We start from the raw sequence: 19,976 nt of genomic DNA, 5'->3' as shown, positions 1-19,976 counted from the left end.
TAGATTATTCCTGTTTCATTTATTCTTTGTATATTTCTTGATTTTCGTCTTTACGTCTCACGGAGAAATGTTTAATATCCATAGATATGAAGCTATACTTTATATAACCTAAATCAGTTTTCTATAAGAAGTTTTATGTAAAAAATATAAGAATGTTAATTCCTAATGAATTGCACCGTTTGTTCATTGTAGGTGTCTGGTGATTCTAGATCACATATGTTCAGAGATCTTTATCACAGGTGTCGTGTTCTACATCACACATGTTCATTGCTGTACGTTTATACTGTCGAAAAGTTCGACATTAGTGGTCCTAAACATAAATCTGCAGGAGATTCTGCATTATATTTTCAAGGGCTTCTTCATTGCAACTGTCTAGGGTTTGTCCGTAAATGTTTGACGTTCTATATCACAGGTGTCCATTGCTCTAAATCAGATGAGCGAGTGTTCTCAGTTAGAAGTGGTTAGTGCTATAAATACATGACATATTCCCTCTTCAGTGTACATCATTATATTCATTGGAATGATGTTTCACTTCACTGTGGTGGAGACTGACACAGGACGCAATGTGGGCAGGAGGAATGCACTCTTAATTCACTTCAGCTTCCCTGATCGGGGCCCCGAGTACGGTGAGTACTTAAGAAAGGCAGGTGACCTCGCTATCAGCATCACCATGGAGGCAACTCCGGTCTGACGACTAGTAAAACATTGAGCCAGAACAATACGGGAAGGTCATGAGAGACAATGTTCATAAAATAATTTATTTGTTTTAATAGATATCAATATAACCACTGACGATAGGCAAGAGGGACATATACTGGTAATCCAAGGTCGGATTTCCACCTATGACCTGTGTAGGTTTATGTGTACGTGCCTTTCTTAGCAGATGATTGTGTCTGTCTAGTTACAATATACGTACACAATCCTGTGTCAGAAACTGACACTTATGCACCGATATTCAGAGGCTAATGTGCATATATAATTGTTACTGAAATTTTATATGTAATATATATATATATATATATATATATATATATATATATATATATATATATATATATATATATATATATATATTTACGAATATAGTGTATATAAATGCGCACTTCCATATAACAAAACTCCAACAGCCTGGATCGAACTGGGGCCACTGCGTAGCAGGCGGGTGTCTCCTGCTAGGATATGATCGCCCCTAAGAAGAAAATGACTATTCGAATGCTGTGTAATCGAATACCCTTCGTCTCACGTTGGTGAGCAACGGGGTCTCCACTGGTCAAATCCCATCAGGCTAACACAACCACCAGATATTTTACAGAACCTAGCAATAGCACTCCCGTCTACCAAATAGGGATCCCGGGTTCGATCCTGGCTGTTGGAGGTTTGTAGGTTATATGGAAGTGCGCGTTCATTACACTATATTCGCATATATATACACCTCCGTGTTGTACAGTTAGGTTCTGTAAAATGCTATCTGCTGGTTGTGTGAGCCTATGAACATAACTAGTGGAGTCCCGTTGCTCACTAACGTGAGACAAAGGATATTCGACTACATAGTACTCGAATAGTCATTTCATTGTTAGAGGCGATCATAATCTAGTCGTAGCACTCACGCCTGCCTTGCAGGGGTCCCGGGTTCGATTCTGGCTGTTGGAGGTTTGTAATATATATATATATATATATATATATATATATATATATATATATATATATATGTATATATATATATATATTATTTATATTTTTTTATTATACTTTGTCGCTGTCTCCCGCGTTTGCGAGGTAGCGCAAGGAAACAGACGAAAGAAATGGCCCAACCCCCCCCATACACATGTATATACATACGTCCACACACGCAAATATACATACCTACACAGCTTTCCATGGTTTACCCCAGACGCTTCACATGCCTTGATTCAATCCAATGACAGCACGTCAACCCCGGTATACCACATCGCTCCAATTCACTCTATTCCTTGCCCTCCTTTCACCCTCCTGCATGTTCAGGCCCCGATCACACAAAATCTTTTTCACTCCATCTTTCCACCTCCAATTTGGTCTCCCTCTTCTCCTCGTTCCCTCCACCTCCGACACATATATCCTCTTGGTCAATCTTTCCTCACTCATTCTCTCCATGTGCCCAAACCACTTCAAAACACCCTCTTCTGCTCTCTCAACCACGCTCTTTTTATTTCCACACATCTCTCTTACCCTTACGTTACTCACTCGATCAAACCACCTCACACCACACATTGTCCTCAAACATCTCATTTCCAGCACATCCATCCTCCTGCGCACAACTCTATCCATAGCCCACGCCTCGCAACCATACAACATTGTTGGAACCACTATTCCTTCAAACATACCCATTTTTGCTTTCCGAGATAATGCTCTCGACTTCCACACATTCTTCAAGGCCCCCAGAATTTTCGCCCCCTCCCCCACCCTATGATCCACTTCCGCTTCCATGGTTCCATCCGCTGCCAGATCCACTCCCAGATATCTAAAACACTTCACTTCCTCCAGTTTTTCTCCATTCAAACTCACCTCCCAATTGACTTGACCCTCAACCCTACTGTACCTAATAACCTTGCTCTTATTCACATTTACTCTTAACTTTCTTCTTCCACACACTTTACCAAACTCAGTCACCAGCTTCTGCAGTTTCTCACATGAATCAGCCACCAGCGCTGTATCATCAGCGAACAACAACTGACTCACTTCCCAAGCTCTCTCATCCCCAACAGACTTCATACTTGCCCCTCTTTCCAAAACTCTTGCATTTACCTCCCTAACAACCCCATCCATAAACAAATTAAACAACCATGGAGACATCACACACCCCTGCCGCAAACCTACATTCACTGAGAACCAATCACTTTCCTCTCTTCCTACACGTACACATGCCTTACATCCTCGATAAAAACTTTTCACTGCTTCTAACAACTTTCCTCCCACACCATATATTCTTAATACCTTCCACAGAGCGTCTCTATCAACTCTATCATATGCCTTCTCCAGATCCATAAATGCTACATACAAATCCATTTGCTTTTCTAAGTATTTCTCACATACATTCTTCAAAGCAAACACCTGATCCACACATCCTCTACCACTTCTGTATATGTATAATAATATGTATAATAAAACAGGAAAGTTCATTTAACTATCATAATATATCAGTTTAACGAGTAATTTGAGAAATTAAAGACATCTTTCCTTATAACAACAAGCCTTACATCAACTGATACATAGCTATTGTATATATATATATATATATATATATATATATATATATATATATATATATATATATTTTATTCATACTATTCGCCATTTCCCGCGTTAGCAAGGCAGCGTTAAGAACAGAGGACTGGACCTTTGAGGGAATATCCTCACCTGGCCCCCTTCTCTGTTCCTTCTTTTGGAAAATTAAAAAAAAAACAGAGGGGAGGATTTCCAGCCCCCCGCTCCCTCCCCTTTTAGTCGCCTTCTACGACACGCAGGGAATACGTGGGAAGTATTCTTTCTCCCCTATCCCCAGGGAATAATATATATATATATATATATATATATATATATATATATATATATATATATATATATATATATATATATATTATCCTTGGGGATAGGGGATTAAGAATACTTCCCACGTATTCCCTGCGTGTCGTAGAAGGCGACTAAAAGGGGAGGGAGCGGGAGGCTGGAAATCCTCCCCTCTCGTTTTTTTTTTTAATTTTCCAAAAGAAGGAACAGAGGGGGGCCAGGTGAGGATATTCCACAAAGGCCCAGTCCTCTGTTCTTAAACGCTACCTCGGTAATGCGGGAAATGGCGAATAGTTTAAAAAAAAAAAAAAAAAAAAAAAAATATATATATATATATATATATATATATATATATATATATATATATATATAAACAAATATCATGTCATGTCATTCAAAAAGAACATTACAGAAAATAATAATGCGCTAGAAATATTTACCACCTATCATGAGACACTGAAGATTCTTTCTCGGTCAAATTACACATCTAAAGTTCAATTCCTTTGAATACAATATGAAAATATGTAGATTACCAATATATACTACGTGTGTGTCAGGTCATCCAAATAACACTGTTTCTGGTCATTCATATATCTGTACTCATTCAGTTATCTCCCAAAGACACGCTACTTAACTGTTGTAGTGCTATGAATGAAATTTTAACAATGTTGTAACGTGATTCCACAGTGTTGTTATGACATTGTAGCATTACGTCAAGGACGTGTTACCATGTCACTGGCTAACGTAACATTTGATGTTATAATAGCGTTGTGAGGAAGTTAGATATTAAAAGAAAAAAATCGTACTATGCTGTAAAATTTTCGATCAGCAAAAGAATAACTTGACGAGTGCTGAATGAGGTTTTCACATCATCCAAAAAGGCTTTAAGATGTTTGTAGGGTTTCACTAAAATAATTTAATGGTTCCAATGTCCTTTAAAACATATAGGAGTACTGGGCCACAACATTATTCAGAACACTGTGGTAACCTTCCTGGGAGGAAACATTTGTCCCCATGCAGTTAATCTCACTAGAGTTGCTGTATCACAAGTACAATTCATCAATACTGTTTCTATCAACAGTGCACGATCAATCATATTTTCATGTTTATCATATTGAAAATAAATCTAATATCAAGATAATCACAGGTACGAGAGGAACATAGCTTACTTAGGTACACCTACCGGTCAACCATAACTTACCGTTAAGTAAACCTTGATTGCATCTTGTCACATTCTATCGTATTTTGTACTGCCTTACTGAGATAATCATGTTTCTTACGTCATAATACAGTTACAAAAAAATTTCCATATGGGTGTTACCTCGGATCTCAACTTTCCACTGGTGCTTGTGTTAGATGTGTAATGTCGGTACAACGGAAGAGTTGAGCAGCTCTGACATCATCTCTATACTATATTTCACACATTAGATAGCGCCACGAGTCCTCTATTCTAATGATTTTTTTCTTACATATTTTTCCACAAAGTTTCAGTAGCATAAGACGTCATAAAAATGTTTTGTCTGTCGATGAGCAGGAACCGTTTGCCCAAAATGATTGTGGTAACTGCTTTTACTGAAAGCTATACTATATGTGTTGGTTGACAAAGGTTCATTAATCAAATTTGGACAATTCACAACCATAAAAATCAAACATGCCCATAATAAATATACGTAAGAAGGTTGTCACGGATAAAAGCCCAAATTAAGGCGGTGCTTTAACTGAAGTATAGAAAGGTTGAAGAAAGATAAAAGGAAAAATATAGAGAAGCTTTGGAACTGAAAACCCGTCTTTTACAACATCAATATCACTTCTCGTGTATATCTGTAATGGACCACATTTACTGAGTTTAGCTTACATACTAGGTTACACAGGCAGAAATTATAGCTTGTGAGTCTGGCTTACACAGGTAGAAAATAAAGTTTGTGAAGCTGAGTTAACTTCTGCACCCATGAATGTGAGTGTGGTAGTTCATAGTCCCTTCCGTACGTACGTTAGCAACCAACATAATCACCGTCTGTAGTTATTGGCTCATTACTCGCATATGACCTGCCAATGTTAGCTACACGATCCCAACACCAGCTGTGAACTTCAGATATCTCGGCCAGCTGTGGCCAGCTGATCTCTGACAAGTATTACCTTAAGATTCCTAGGCGATCTGGGACCTGCTAAACTTACGCCTGGCGTTGCGTACTAGGTGTGCTTGGTATTGACGCAGTAATGCTTGAATAGAACCACTAAAATAAAGGTGTCAGCCACAACTTGTTCATTACACAACCTAAGTGAAACGTTTCATCACTTGTCATGAAGCCGCCCTCTGAATTCTGAAACACGAGTACTATTTATTCCCCGTCACACATGTCATTGCTGCAGTCATGGGTGAAGAACCTGACATGTAACGCCAGGTTTCTAGTCTGGATCAACACGTTCATAACACAATAATCTCACACAATCTGTAACGTATTGTTATACTGTCTTTAGTAGTTGCACATGAGTGGGATTATGAAGACCATTGGCACGACTTTGTTATCCTACGTTAAGCAGTGTGGAGGCGTAGGTTGTCAGCAGGCCAGGGAACATGTCTACGTTGTTTTATACCCGTCCCTTAGTCCTTTCGGCTGCGGCTGGCCCCGTGCACAGCCCAGAACACCTTTCCAGTATGTCTGTACCACTAGCAACCTGATGATGGCTTAAAGGAGAGCATAGTGAGGAGAATTACTCTGTTATCTAGAAGGTCCAGCAACATCGGCTGTAATGTTATTGCCAGGGTTCTCGGCGGTCTTAGTGATGATAATGCAGGTCCTAGTTTCCGTTGTGCTGCTTGGCAAACTCAAGACCCATGAGTTATTTCTCACAGAACTTGAGGTTGATAACGTCAATGGGCAGACACTGAGGGGCCTAGAGCTCCACACTTGGTACATTTACGCGGGACAAGACAATCTACATATAAGTCCAAACTTTAATACATTTTAGTGGCTCACTGCAGGTGGTGGAGACCAAATATGTTGGAACACCAGTAATCAGATCCCTCGAATGTGGTGGCAGTAATATCATCAGCACCACATGGATGTAAATGACACAGTGTACGCGAAAACGAAATTGAATGGGATCTTTGAGGAAAACTGGTTGCCTCAGGGGTGTGTGTGGTGGCAACACTGGTGCTCCTAAGGCTGTGCTGTGGCACCACTGGTGGCCCTAAAGCTGTGTTGTGGTGGCAACACTGGTGCTCCTAAGGCTGTGTTGTAGCACACTGATGGCCCTAAAGCTGTGTTGTGGTTGCACGGGTGACCACAAGGGTGTGTTGTGATGGCGATCTTACAGGCGAGTGTCGGCCATGTCAGGGGTTGCAGTGTTACCCCGTAGCTGTGGGGTTGTGGGGCCCTGGAGAGGAGTTGCAGGAGGTTCTGAGGTATTCTTGGAGAAAGAAACCTTTGACATCTTACGAACGTTGAATTTGACGACAGTGTTCGGGGTGGCAGCTCGGGACTGTCGTCGGCTTTCCCCGCTAGTCGCTTCCTCCTTCCACTGGAACTTCCTGCGCGACACCTGCCGAACACAACCATAAATATCATCATGAGCCACATCGAAACTTTTCCTCAGAATTGTTTACCTGTAATATGACATTACTAAATGTAATAATTAAGTTAGGTGATCAGGACATTCACAAGGACAGTAATGAACTTCATTTAGGTAACTACCCATTCAATATTTCTTGTGTGTGTGTGTGTGTGTGTGTGTGTGTGTGAAGGTAAGCCATCTGGCTGTGAACCAAACTCCCGGCACGAGACATACAGCCATGAAACAACAGACAGCATTACAGACCTGAGATGGTAGAGAATCAACTGGCATCCTAGACGTTTTATTTCTTTTTTTTTTTTTTTACCAAGCTAAAGCTGGTATAGGTTTACTCTTCACAATACAAGAACTCAACAATCATCACATTGAATAAAGAAAATGTCCTGCGCACCAGCAATGATCCAACTTCTTTATCCATGACAGGAGGAGAGAGGTCAGGAATTAACTTGAGTTACCCAAATACTCATCCCCACCCCACTTGATCGCCATTTCCCGCGTTAGTGAGGTAGCACCACGAAGAAAAAAAAAAAAACTATCCACTCACATCCATTCTCTAGTTATCATGTGTATCGCACCGATACCATAGCTCCCCATCCACAACCAGGCCCATGGATCTTTCCATGTATAACCCAGGACACTTCACATGACCTGGTTAAGTCCATGAACAGCACGTTGACCCTCATTAGTATATTACGTCGTTCCAATTCACTTTATTCCAAGCACGCATCTCACCCTCCTGCATAATTACTACTCATCTTTTACCATTCATTTTGTGTAAAACTGAATATATAAATAAAAGCGAAAAAGGTCATTGCATCAAGTGGGAAGCATAGTATGTGAAGAACGTTAGCTTCCCACTCCAGCACGTTGTAATCTGTATCAAAAATGGCTTAATCGGCTGACGAAGTGGCATCCTGTCCACTAATCTGGCGAGATACCTACAGCACAGAGTGGTTGACTTACCTCCTTGAAGCTCGGCCACCAATGGGATATGTAGTTGACGTAGGCATCACGATACTGTTTGTTCATGAAGACGTAGATGAAGATGTTGATGCAATACTGAGCCCAGTAGAGCGGGTGCAGCAGCAGCAGCAGCACCGGACGGTGGATCTGAAGAGTAAGTTGAGCGTCTTATTTTCCTGTCAAGTTGTGTATTTATAACTGAACTATCTAAATCTATGCATTAGTTTAGCTGTAAATTCAACGTTACAACATAAATAAATACAAATTCATTTCACAGAATATAGTCCTCAGTCGCTGGTGCTAACTTGCTGACCAACGCTGATGTATGATGTATGAAAGAATAAGACCAAACCCACTGATGTTAACGTGGAACTAACAAACTACGAAAGACTACGAGCAGTTAAGACACACTACAGGGGCGTAGCCACTCGTGTGGGGCTGGGGGAAGATTCTTACAAAATATGTAGCAAATTCTAAATGGGTAAGACCCTCTCCCCCCCCCCCCCCTTAAAATAATAGTAATAGAAAAAAAAACAAAAAAAAATTTGTATTGTTGTGTCAGCAAGTAAATATGTAATGTGTCAGACGTGGGTAGGACTGTGACCAGCTCCCCACCCCAGCACCGTCCTCCTGACCCCTCCCCCAGCTCCCCACCCCAGCACCGTCCTCCTGACCCTCCCCCAGCTCCCCACCCCAGCACCGTCCTCCTGACCCTCCCCCAGCTCCCCACCCCAGCACCGTCCTCCTGACCCCTCCCCCAGCTCCCCACCCCAGCACCGTCCTCCTGACCCCTCCCCCAGCTCCCCACCACAGCACCGTCCTCCTGACCCTCCCCCAGCTCCCCACCCCAGCACCGTCCTCCTGACCCTCCCCCAGCTCCCCACCCCAGCACCGTCCTCCTGACCCCTCCCCCAGCTCCCCACCCCAGCACCGTCCTCCTGACCCCTCCCCCAGCTCCCCACCCCAGCACCGTCCTCCTGACCCCTCCCCCAGCTCCTCACCCCAGCACCGTCCTCCTGACCCCTCCCCCAGCTCCCCACCCCAGCACCGTCCTCCTGACCCCTCCCCCAGCTCCCCACCCCAGCACCGTCCTCCTGACCCCTCCCCCAGCTCCCCACTCCAGCACCGTCCTCCTGACCCTCCCCCAGCTCCCCACCACAGCACCGTCCTCCTGACCCTCCCCCAGCTCCCCACCCCAGCACCGTCCTCCTGACCCTCCCCCAGCTCCCCACTCCAGCACCGTCCTCCTGACCCCTCCCCCAGCTCCCCACCCCAGCACCATCCTCCTGACCCCTCCCCCAGCACCGTCCTCCTGACCCTCCCCAGCTCCCCACCCCAGCACCATCCTCCTGACCCCTCCCCCAGCTCCCCACCCCAGCACCGTCCTCCTGACCCCTCCTCCAGCTCCCCACCCCAGCACCATCCTCCTGACCCCTCCCCCAGCTCCCCACCCCAGCACCGTCCTCCTGACCCCTCCCCCAGCTCCCCACCCCAGCACCGTCCTCCTGACCCCTCCCCCAGCTCCCCACCCCAGCACCGTCCTCCTGACCCCTCCCCCAGCTCCCCACCCCAGCACCGTCCTCCTGACCCTCCCCCAGCTCCCCACCACAGCACCGTCCTCCTGACCCCTCCCCCAGCTCCCCACCCCAGCACCGTCCTCCTGACCCCTCCCCCAGCTCCCCCCCCCAGCACCGTCCTCTTGACCCTCCCCCAGCTCCCCACTCCAGCACCGTCCTCCTGACCCCTCCCCCAGCTCCCCACCCCAGCACCGTCCTCCTGACCCCTCCCCCAGCACCGTCCTCCTGACCCCTCCCCCAGCTCCCCACCCCAGCACCGTCCTCCTGACCCCTCCCCCAGCACCGTCCTCCTGACCCTCCCCCAGCTCCCCACCACAGCACCGTCCTCCTGACCCCTCCCCCAGCTCCCCACCCCAGCACCGTCCTCCTGACCCCTCCCCCAGCTCCCCACCCCAGCACCGTCCTCCTGACCCTCCCCCAGCTCCCCACCCCAGCACCGTCCTCCTGACCCCTCCCCCAGCTCCCCACCCCAGCACCGTCCTCCTGACCCCTCCCCCAGCTCCCCACCCCAGCACCGTCCTCCTGACCCCTCCCCCAGCTCCCCACTCCAGCACCGTCCTCCTGACCCCTCCCCCAGCTCCCCACCCCAGCACCGTCCTCCTGACCCCTCCCCCAGCTCCCCACTCCAGCACCGTCCTCCTGACCCCTCCCCCAGCTCCCCACCCCAGCACCGTCCTCCTGACCCCTCCCCCCGCTCCCCACCCCAGCATCGTCCTCCTGACCCTCCCCAGCTCCCCACCCCAGCACCGTCCTCCTGACCCTCCCCCAGCTCCCCACCCCAGCATCGTCCTCCTGACCCTCCCCAGCTCCCCACCCCAGCACCGTCCTCCTAACCCCTCCCCCAGCTCCCCACCCCAGCACCGTCCTCCTGACCCCTCCCCCAGCTCCCCACCCCAGCACCGTCCTCCTGACCCTCCCCCAGCTCCCCACCCCAGCATCGTCCTCCTGACCCCTCCCCCAGCTCCCCACTCCAGCATCGTCCTCCTGACCACGTAAGTGTGGAGGTGGACGATGTATGGCGACTGTCAGCCTGGTGAAGCAGGATGATGTAGAAGTCTATACTGAGAGTGTGTGGGTCGGGACACACGGGTCACATCATGGTATACAGACAGCATGGGTCACATCATGGTATACAGACAGCATGGGTCACATCATGGTATACAGCCACTCCGGCGGCACAATATTGATAATGACGCACTGTTGACCAGGAGAACATGCAGGTGAAGTGTGTGCAGCAGACCTACCGTCGCGTCCAGGTAGTGGACAACAGACACGGGTGTGCAGCAGACCAGGAAGGCCACGAAGATGACGCCGATCGTCCTGGCGATGCGGATGTCACGTGACCTCAGACCTTCCGCGGGTCGACCGGTCCTGGAAGGCAATAAAGGTCACGTCACATCTGTAGACACAACAAGTCAGGTCCTGGCAGCTTACTGCAGTGGGTCATGTCAGGCTAACTGCAGAGTCACGTCAGGCTAAAGGCAGTGGGTCATGTCAGGCTAACTGCAGTGAGTCACGTCAGGCTAACAAAGGTTAAGATCACGCAGGTCTGCTCGATATGGGTCAAGACCACACAGGTCAGGTCAGCCCCATGTAGGTCAAGTCAGCACATGTCAGACGATGAAGGTCTGGTCAACAATGATGACAAATATGTAGTTCAGGTCAAGACAGGTCAGGACCATGCAGGTCAACAAGGCTCAGGACCATGTACGTCAGATCACCAGAGGTGGACTCAAGACTTCACCACAGTGAGGGAGGACCAGCAGCACTGGTGCCACCAGCACAACACACACACACACACACACACACACACACACCAGAGGAACCACTCCAGCACACAGCCTCGCTAATGTGTATCCCTGGTGTAGCGTTTAGCGTTACTGACCATGATTCAGCACGGACCAGCTCAAGGTCCGACCCGTATGGGTTCGAATCCTGGGTGCGACAGTCAGTCAACACCCAACTCAGGTGTTCCTCCTCCCCTATGGGCTGGTTTATGAATGAGTACTTGGCTTAGTCTGGTGTGTGTGTGTGTGTGTGTGTGTGTGTGTGTGTGTGTGTGTGTGTGTGTGTGTGCATACATAGAAGTAAACACATGTTACAGATATACAAAGTTAAGAGACGGGGCAACACGAGTACAAAACTCTTACCCCGTAACACAAAAATAGTAATCACAAACCAGTCTTAGCCTGATGTATATACATACACAAAAATAAACACATGGTACATATATACAAGGTTAAGATTAATAGATGGGGCAACACAAGTGTAAAACTCTCTCCCGTAACACACAAACAGTAATCACACACACTAGTTACCCACACAAACAGAAGCTGGACACATACATGGGTCATTACAAACAAAACCATCAGTTTCAAGGTTTTTTCGGCTGTTTTTTGTGAAAGAAATGGTCAGCTGTTGTTTGTATTGTACATTAAGTTTCGTACATATAACTAGATGGGAAGAGAAGGCAACACAAGAGCTGATGATCTATGATATATGTAATTATATTCTCCTGCTTGTGGTGTTTACATGTTATACGTTACCGTATTCTCTTGCTTGTGGTGTTTACATGTTATATGTTACCGTATTCTCCTGCTTGTGGTGTTTACATGTTATACGTTACCGTATTCTCTTGCTTGTGGTGTTTACATGTTATATGTTACCGTATTCTCCTGCTTGTGGTGTTTACATGTTATACGTTACCGTATTCTCCTGCTTGTGGTGTTTACATGTTATACGTTACCGTATTCTCCTGCTTGTGGTGTTTACATGTTATATGTTACCGTATTCTCCTGCTTGTGGTGTTTACATGTTATATGTTACCGTATTCTCCTGCTTGTGGTGTTTACATGTTATATGTTACCGTATTCTCCTGCTTGTGGTGTTTACATGTTATATGTTACCGTATTCTCCTGCTTGTGGTGTTTACATGTACAGTTTCCATGTGTAATGTCACATGGAAACTGTTACTTTGTGGCAGGTAAACTTGGTTAGATCTTGGGTTTGTACAAGAATGTATGTTGCTGTTTGTGTTGACAGAAAATGGGCCTATCGATTTCAACTTGTTTACCGTTTGTTGATGTAGAGTTTACCGAGGGGTTATGGTATGTCTCAACCTTACATAGTTTGTCATGCATGCAAACCTGGTCATATTGTTTGTCATTCATGTAAACCTGGTCATATTGTTTGTCATGCATGTAAACCTGGTCATATTGTTTGTCATTCATGTAAACCTGGTCATATTGTTTGTCATACATGTAAACCTGGTCATATTGTTTGTCATGCATGTAAACCTGGTCATATTGTTTGTCATGCATGTATACCTGGTCACATTGTTTGTCATGCATGTAAACCTGGTCATATTGTTTGTCATGCATGTAAACCTGGTCATATTGTTTATCATACATATATATCTGGTCATATTGTTTGTCATTCATGTAAACCTGGTCATATTGTTTGTCATACATGTAAACCTGGTCATATTGTTTGTCATGCATGTAAACCTGGTCATATTGTTTGTCATGCATGTATACCTGGTCACATTGTTTGTCATGCATGTAAACCTGGTCATATTGTTTGTCATGCATGTAAACCTGGTCATATTGTTTATCATACATATATCTGGTCATATTGTTGTCATGATCTGGTCATATTGTCATGCATGTATACCTGGTCATATTGTTTGTCATGCATGTAAACCTGGTCATATTGTTTGTCATGCATATATATCTGGTCATATTGTTTGTCATGCATGTAAACCTGGTCATATTGTTTGTCATGCATATATATCTGGTCATATTGTTTGTCATGCATGTAAACCTGGTCATATTGTTTGTCATGCATATATACCTGGTCATATTGTTTGTCATGCATGTATACCTGGTCACATTGTTTGCCCTGTGTTTGTCCACTGTGTTCTTGTGTTCACGGGCTGTGCCACTGTTCTGAACACACGCAGATCCCATCATTGCACGTGGAATCTGGTCGTGTGTGAGTATTCAGTGCTGTCACTGTGTACGTGATGTATGTATTTCAACGAGTCAGAAGTGTAAGTGGTAAGCATGTGAAGCATTAGCTACAGCTTCTGTGGCGTCTGGTGTTACCGAACTCCGCCTGCTACTGATCACCACGTGAGCATGAGGTCACCACCTTCAGTAAGGTTGCGTTACCGTCAGTTATCTGAAAATGGGTTGTCTACTCAAGGACCTCGCTCCTGAGGAACCATTATTCTTCTGCTCCTGGTTGGGGAGCAGGCTCGAAGGTGTATGACACTCCTGGTTGGGGAGCAGGCTCGAAGGTATGACACCCAGCGAGAGGTCCTGGGGTTGTGTGGCTCATTACTGAAACTGTACCAACCTGCTGGGCTCCGAGCTGGTGCTGGCCTTCTTCAGCAGCCCCGTGCTCGAGGTGGCCCGGACTTTGGCCGAGCTCTGACGGGCCTGTGGGAGACGTGACGTCATTACTGATATGCACTAGTCTTCCCTACCCCACCCCCCTCCCCCCTCCTGCCCCATCCCCACCATCAAACCCCTTCCCCGCGGGGTGGGAGAAGTGACTGTTATATGTCTGTGTCTTTAACCATGCGTGTCTGTGTCTCAAACCTTGCCTCTCTGACAACCCCACACCTGCAATGAACATCCTTTGGACACAGATTCTTGAAACTTGTACCCGGAGAACACACCGATAATATGATGGTATCCTCCACACACGTCCTCTGTACGATCATGACAACTTTCACAAGAGACAGATGGACGATAACGAAAACGTTCCGTATGTACACAACAACAAACTGAGTAATGTTGTCTGCTACGATTATTAACCAAATAAACGGAAGTGAACAAGTGGCGGAAGGGTAATGTGCATGGCGGCAGGGTAATGTGTGTGGCGACAGGGTAATGTGTGTGGCGGGGGAGTAAAATAGTATAATCAAACAAGAAGTGTAGGAGCGCAATACGATACTGGTAGAACAACGTGGGTGGGTTGGTACTGACCTTGTAGAAGATGTAGGAGACAATGATGACAACACATGGCAGGTACTGACCTTGTAGAAGATGTAGGAGACAATGACGACAACACAAGGCAGGTACTGACCTTGTAGAAGATGTAGGAGTAGGAGACGATGATGACAACACATGGCAGGAGGAAGCCTAGCGAGAGGAAGAGCTTGCGGGGCGTCTGGCCGTACTGCGTCTGGTCAGAGAAATCGCACTCGTCCGTCCGTTCGTTGTACACAAACTTGCCGTAGACCTGAACACAACGACAGGAAATTTATACGCGGGAGACAGCGACAAAGTATAATAAATAATGAAAAAATAAATAATCATTGGAAATACTGAAGAAAACTGTGAAAAAATAGACATATCAATAAACATCAAAATCAAAATAATTATCTACTACACAATACTGTTATACGCATGATGTGAAAGTAAATATCTTGAAAAATCAGGCGGCAATCAAAATAATATACACTGGTCTGGAGAAGCACTAGACACTTTGGGCCGAGGAAAGGAATAACTATAGGTTAGGGTGTAGGTTGGGGTGGTGTTGTGGTGAAGCAGGCCGAGACAGCAGTAGTGTAGGGCTGGAGCAACAGATGGCGCAGGAGGCAACACCAGGAAAGGATACACATGTTGAGCTAATGTAAATATTTAGCTGTGAATCTGTGTACGGGAGACAGATATGGCCATATTGACGATCCCCATCTGGCCCAGACCCTAGGCACATACTCTCTTAGTCACGCTTTTCACTGGACTTATTGACGCTCTTCACTGTATATTCATGCTCTTCACTGTACTTATTCATGCTCTTCACTGTACTTATTCATGCACTAGGATTGACCTAACGGTCAGTGTCAAGTATATAACCTACGGAATGACTACAGCTGAGGTGCGCATGCCCACCACTACGGAGTTGTTTTTTTTTTTAATGTTACTGGGGGAGGGGGGAGGCTAAGGTGGTATTAAATACTGCAAAACATTACTGATGGCTTTTAAACGACCTGGAAAAGAATCGTGAATGATGAGCTGTGGTTTTCGCTGGCCGGCGGATGGCTGGGGTTTGGTTGGTGAGGTCAGTTGTAGCGGGCTGTTATATGTGTTACGTTTACCACAGTCTAGTCTTCTTTGCTTCCACGTTGCCTGACCTTATAATTCTGAGATGAGAACTGAATAATAGAATGATTTATGCAGATATAACTGATATATAGTGAAAATATTTTAGAACAAACTTACTCTGAGGAATCCTTCCAACTACATCCATAAAGCGTTGTAAATACGACGCATAAAACGAGGCAGAAATCATGACTGTTTATACTGTAATGTACAGGTACATTTGGCACTGATAATGAGAGTAGACGTCATCATCAGCCATAACATTACAATCTAAGTTCTATTCAGGCATGAAGTAAGAGCATACTATTCAAGCATGAAGTAAGAGCATACTATTCAATCATGAAGTAAGAGCATACTATTCAAGCATGAAGTAAGAGCATACTATTCAAGCATGAAGTAAGAGCATACTGATGGTCGGCTATATCGCACGCTGAGATGTTTCGCATCAAAACACGCTAATACCTAATGCCTTACATTAGGTCAGTTATTTTCCAGAAATCAGATATTTCTCAAAACATATACGCTTGGTTAATCTGTGTTGCTGCTCAGCAAACATTAGCCAACAGGTCATTGTCTGAAAGTACCATACGGGTGAAGTAAACATCAGTTTTACAGGGAAGACGCCTGTTCTGTGAAGTACAGAATTTACTAGACGTCAGTAACATTACGTAAGCTCCTCTCTATCCTGTCTGAAAAGGAAGAAGTTCTTCGAGCAGGACCGCAAGGAACGGTAGCAGTCTCAATACACTTTTAATTCTGACATCATACACTGACACAGATGTACAGGAAACTGTAATCAGAAGTTTTCGCAGATGACATGATTGCCAGTAAGATTACGGGATCAGAAAACAGACTAAATGCTGAAAAATGAGAGCATGATTTAACAAATTAGAAAAAGAGAATCTAAATGGATTTAATGAGAAAAAGAAATAGCAAGTAAGATGTATCGACACTGGGATAGTATCGGCTGTTGGTATAGAGAGCTGAATAGGGTGTGCTGAAATGCTGGGCTATAGATATGTGTTGTACGGAGAAGGGTGGATGTGTTGGAAGTGAAATGTTTGAGAACAATAAGTGGTGTGAGGTGGTTTGATCGAGTAAGTAATAAAAGGATAAGAGAGATGTGTGGTAGTAAAAGAGTGTGGCTGAGAGAGCAGAGGAAGGTGTGCTGAAATGGTTTGGACATAAGGAAAGAATGAGTGAGGAAAGATTGACAAAGAAGATATATGTGTCAGAGGTGGAGGGAACAAGGAGAATCGGGGGACCAAATTGTGGATGGAAGGATGGAGTGAAAAATATTTTGAGTGCTTAGGGCTTGAACATGCAAGAGAGTGAAAGTTGTAAACTGAAAGAGTGTATTGGAGCGATGTGGTATACAGGGGATGACGTGTTAGTGGACTAAAATAGGGCAAACCATGGAAAGGTCTGTGGGGCCTGGATGTGGATAGGAAGCTGTGGTTTCGGGGCATGACACATGACAGCTAGATAATGTTTGTGAGCGAATAAGACACTCCGTCTGTTCCTGGCGCTACCTCACTCACGTGGGACACGGCGAACAAGTATAAAGAAAAGAAAAAACTGCTGAAGGCGTTTACCTGGAGCAGGGGAACGAGCATGAGTCCGGCCGACACCAGCCAGATGCCAGCGATGAGCCCGGCCGTCCTGGGTCCAGAGAAGAGCCGCGGGTACCACTTGGGCACGGCGATCAGCAGACACCTGTCGGACCAACACACCTGCATCACACACCTGCTGGAAACACACTTACCGGCACACCACCTACTTAACACACAAATGCCGGTACATCACTTGCTTACACATGCTAACACACACCTGTCGCTTATTGATAACACCTGCATAACACACCTGACTCTTAATGAAAGTTAACTGGTGGGGAGACGGGGAAGCCGTGTGAGCAGGTGTGGTGACGACCACAACCTGACGCAGTCCAGGTGGAGGATGGTGGGTGGAGGAGGAGGAAGACGGAAGAACACGATGTATGGAGGTCGAAATGGACGGAAGAATAAGGAGAACTGCTGGCAAAGGTCATGAATAACTTGAAAACACCAGAGAGAGAGAGAGAGAGAGAGAGAGAGAGAGAGAGAGAGAGAGAGAGAGAGAGAGAGAGAGAGAAAACGGAAGATATAAAGAAAGAGCAAGAGACAACAGGATAATAAACATGTCTTTAAATAACTAACAAAAATAACCAGAAAGATCTCAAGAGAAAACAAAGAGGCAAGTTGTGATGATACAAGATTCTAATTATGCAAATAAGACCAAAAAATACCAAGAAGAAGGAAGGAGGGAAGGAAGGAAGTAGCTCCAGTAAGTATACATGTGTCTAACAACAAGGACTCAACAGACACAAGAGCGGGTGATGCCGTGCGTGGTGTGGGCCAGCCACACGACCGACGCCTCCACACCAGCCGTGATCAACTCTGCCATGACACCTCCATAGGTAAACATCCCTTCCCCTTCCCCTTCCTTCTCTCGCTTTTCTTTTCTTTTTTTCTTGAATATCTTCATTTGTTATCTTAAAGAACGTTTTACAAACGTGAATGATTCTTGTCATATATATATATATTATTTTTTTATTTTATTATACTTTGTCGCTGTCTCCCGCGTTTGCGAGGTAGCGCAAGGAAACAGACGAAAGAAATGGCCCAACCCCCCCCCATACACATGTATATACATACGTCCACACACGCAAATATACATACCTACACAGCTTTCCATGGTTTACCCCAGACGCTTCACATGCCTTGCTTCAATCCACTGACAGCACGTCAACCCCGGTATACCACATCGCTCCAATTCACTCTATTCCTTGCCCTCCTTTCACCCTCCTGCATGTTCAGGCCCCGATCACACAAAATCTTTTTCACTCCATCTTTCCACCTCCAATTTGGTCTCCCTCTTCTCCTTGTTCCCTCCACCTCCGACACATATATCCTCTTGGTCAATCTTCCCTCACTCATCCTCTCCATGTGCCCAAACCACTTCAAAACACCCTCTTCTGCTCTCTCAACCACGCTCTTTTTATTTCCACACATCTCTCTTACCCTTACGTTACTCACTCGATCAAACCACCTCACACCACACATTGTCCTCAAACATCTCATTTCCAGCACATCCATCCTCCTGCGCACAACTCTATCCATAGCCCACGCCTCGCAACCATACAACATTGTTGGAACCACTATTCCTTCAAACATACCCATTTTTGCTTTCCGAGATAATGTTCTCGACTTCCACACATTTTTCAAGGCCCTCAGGATTTTCGCCCCCTCCCCCACCCTATGATCCACTTCCGCTTCCATGGTTCCATCCGCTGCCAGATCCACTCCCAGATATCTAAAACACTTCACTTCCTCCAGTTTTTCTCCATTCAAACTCACCTCCCAATTGACTTGACCCTCAACCCTACTGTACCTAATAACCTTGCTCTTATTCACATTTACTCTTAACTTTCTTCTTCCACACACTTTTCCAAACTCAGTCACCAGCTTCTGCAGTTTCTCACATGAATCAGCCACCAGCGCTGTATCATCAGCGAACAACAACTGACTCACTTCCCAAGCTCTCTCATCCCCAACAGACTTCATACTTGCCCCTCTTTCCAAAACTCTTGCATTTACCTCCCTAACAACCCCATCCATAAACAAATTAAATATATATATATATATATATATATATATATATATATATATATATATATATATATATATATATATATATTTAATATCTTATTCATTTTGCTTTGTCGCTGTCTCCCGCGTTTGCGAGGTAGCGTTAAGAACAGAGAGGAAACATTGACAAAGAAGATGTACGTGTCAGAGGTGGAGGGAACAAGAAGTGGGAGACCAAATTGGAGGTGGAAAGATGAAGTGAATAAGATTTTGAGTGAGCTGGGCCTGAACATGTAGGAGGGTGAAAGGCGTGCAAGGAATAGAGTGAATTGGAACGATGTGGTATACCGGGGTCGACGTGCTGTCAGTAGATTGAACCAGGGCATGTGAAGCGTCTGGGGTAAACCATGGAAAGTTCTGTGGGGTCTGGATGTGGAAAGGTAGCTGTGGTTTCGGTGCATTATACATGACAGCTAGAGACTGAGTGTGAACAAATGTGGCCTTTTCTGTATGTTTTTCTGGCGCTACCTCGCTGAAGCAGGGGGTAGCCATGCTGTTTCCTGTGGGACGGGGTAGCAACA

General features: G+C 45.4%; 1 protein-coding gene across 2 annotated transcripts in view; it reads right to left on the bottom strand.

Annotated features, from left to right (window-relative positions):
- Positions 1 to 6,485: 6,485 nt before the first annotated feature.
- Positions 6,486 to 19,976, bottom strand: part of LOC139753756 (G-protein coupled receptor moody-like) — a 35,960-nt gene continuing 22,469 nt past the window's right edge. For both annotated transcript variants that reach the window (XM_071670577.1, XM_071670575.1), the window contains exons 4-9: positions 17,365 to 17,485; positions 14,751 to 14,906; positions 14,016 to 14,098; positions 10,901 to 11,027; positions 8,080 to 8,226; positions 6,486 to 7,086 (exon numbers count right to left, since the gene is read on the bottom strand). In XM_071670577.1, the coding sequence (XP_071526678.1) occupies positions 6,856 to 7,086; positions 8,080 to 8,226; positions 10,901 to 11,027; positions 14,016 to 14,098; positions 14,751 to 14,906; positions 17,365 to 17,485 (865 nt within the window). In that variant the 3' untranslated portion in view covers positions 6,486 to 6,855. The remainder of the gene's footprint in view (positions 7,087 to 8,079; positions 8,227 to 10,900; positions 11,028 to 14,015; positions 14,099 to 14,750; positions 14,907 to 17,364; positions 17,486 to 19,976) is intronic.

The sequence above is a fragment of the Panulirus ornatus genome, chromosome 15, assembly GCF_036320965.1.
Source record: "Panulirus ornatus isolate Po-2019 chromosome 15, ASM3632096v1, whole genome shotgun sequence".
NCBI classification, from domain to species: domain Eukaryota; kingdom Metazoa; phylum Arthropoda; class Malacostraca; order Decapoda; family Palinuridae; genus Panulirus; species Panulirus ornatus.
This window is presented reverse-complemented; position numbering and strand designations above follow the sequence as displayed.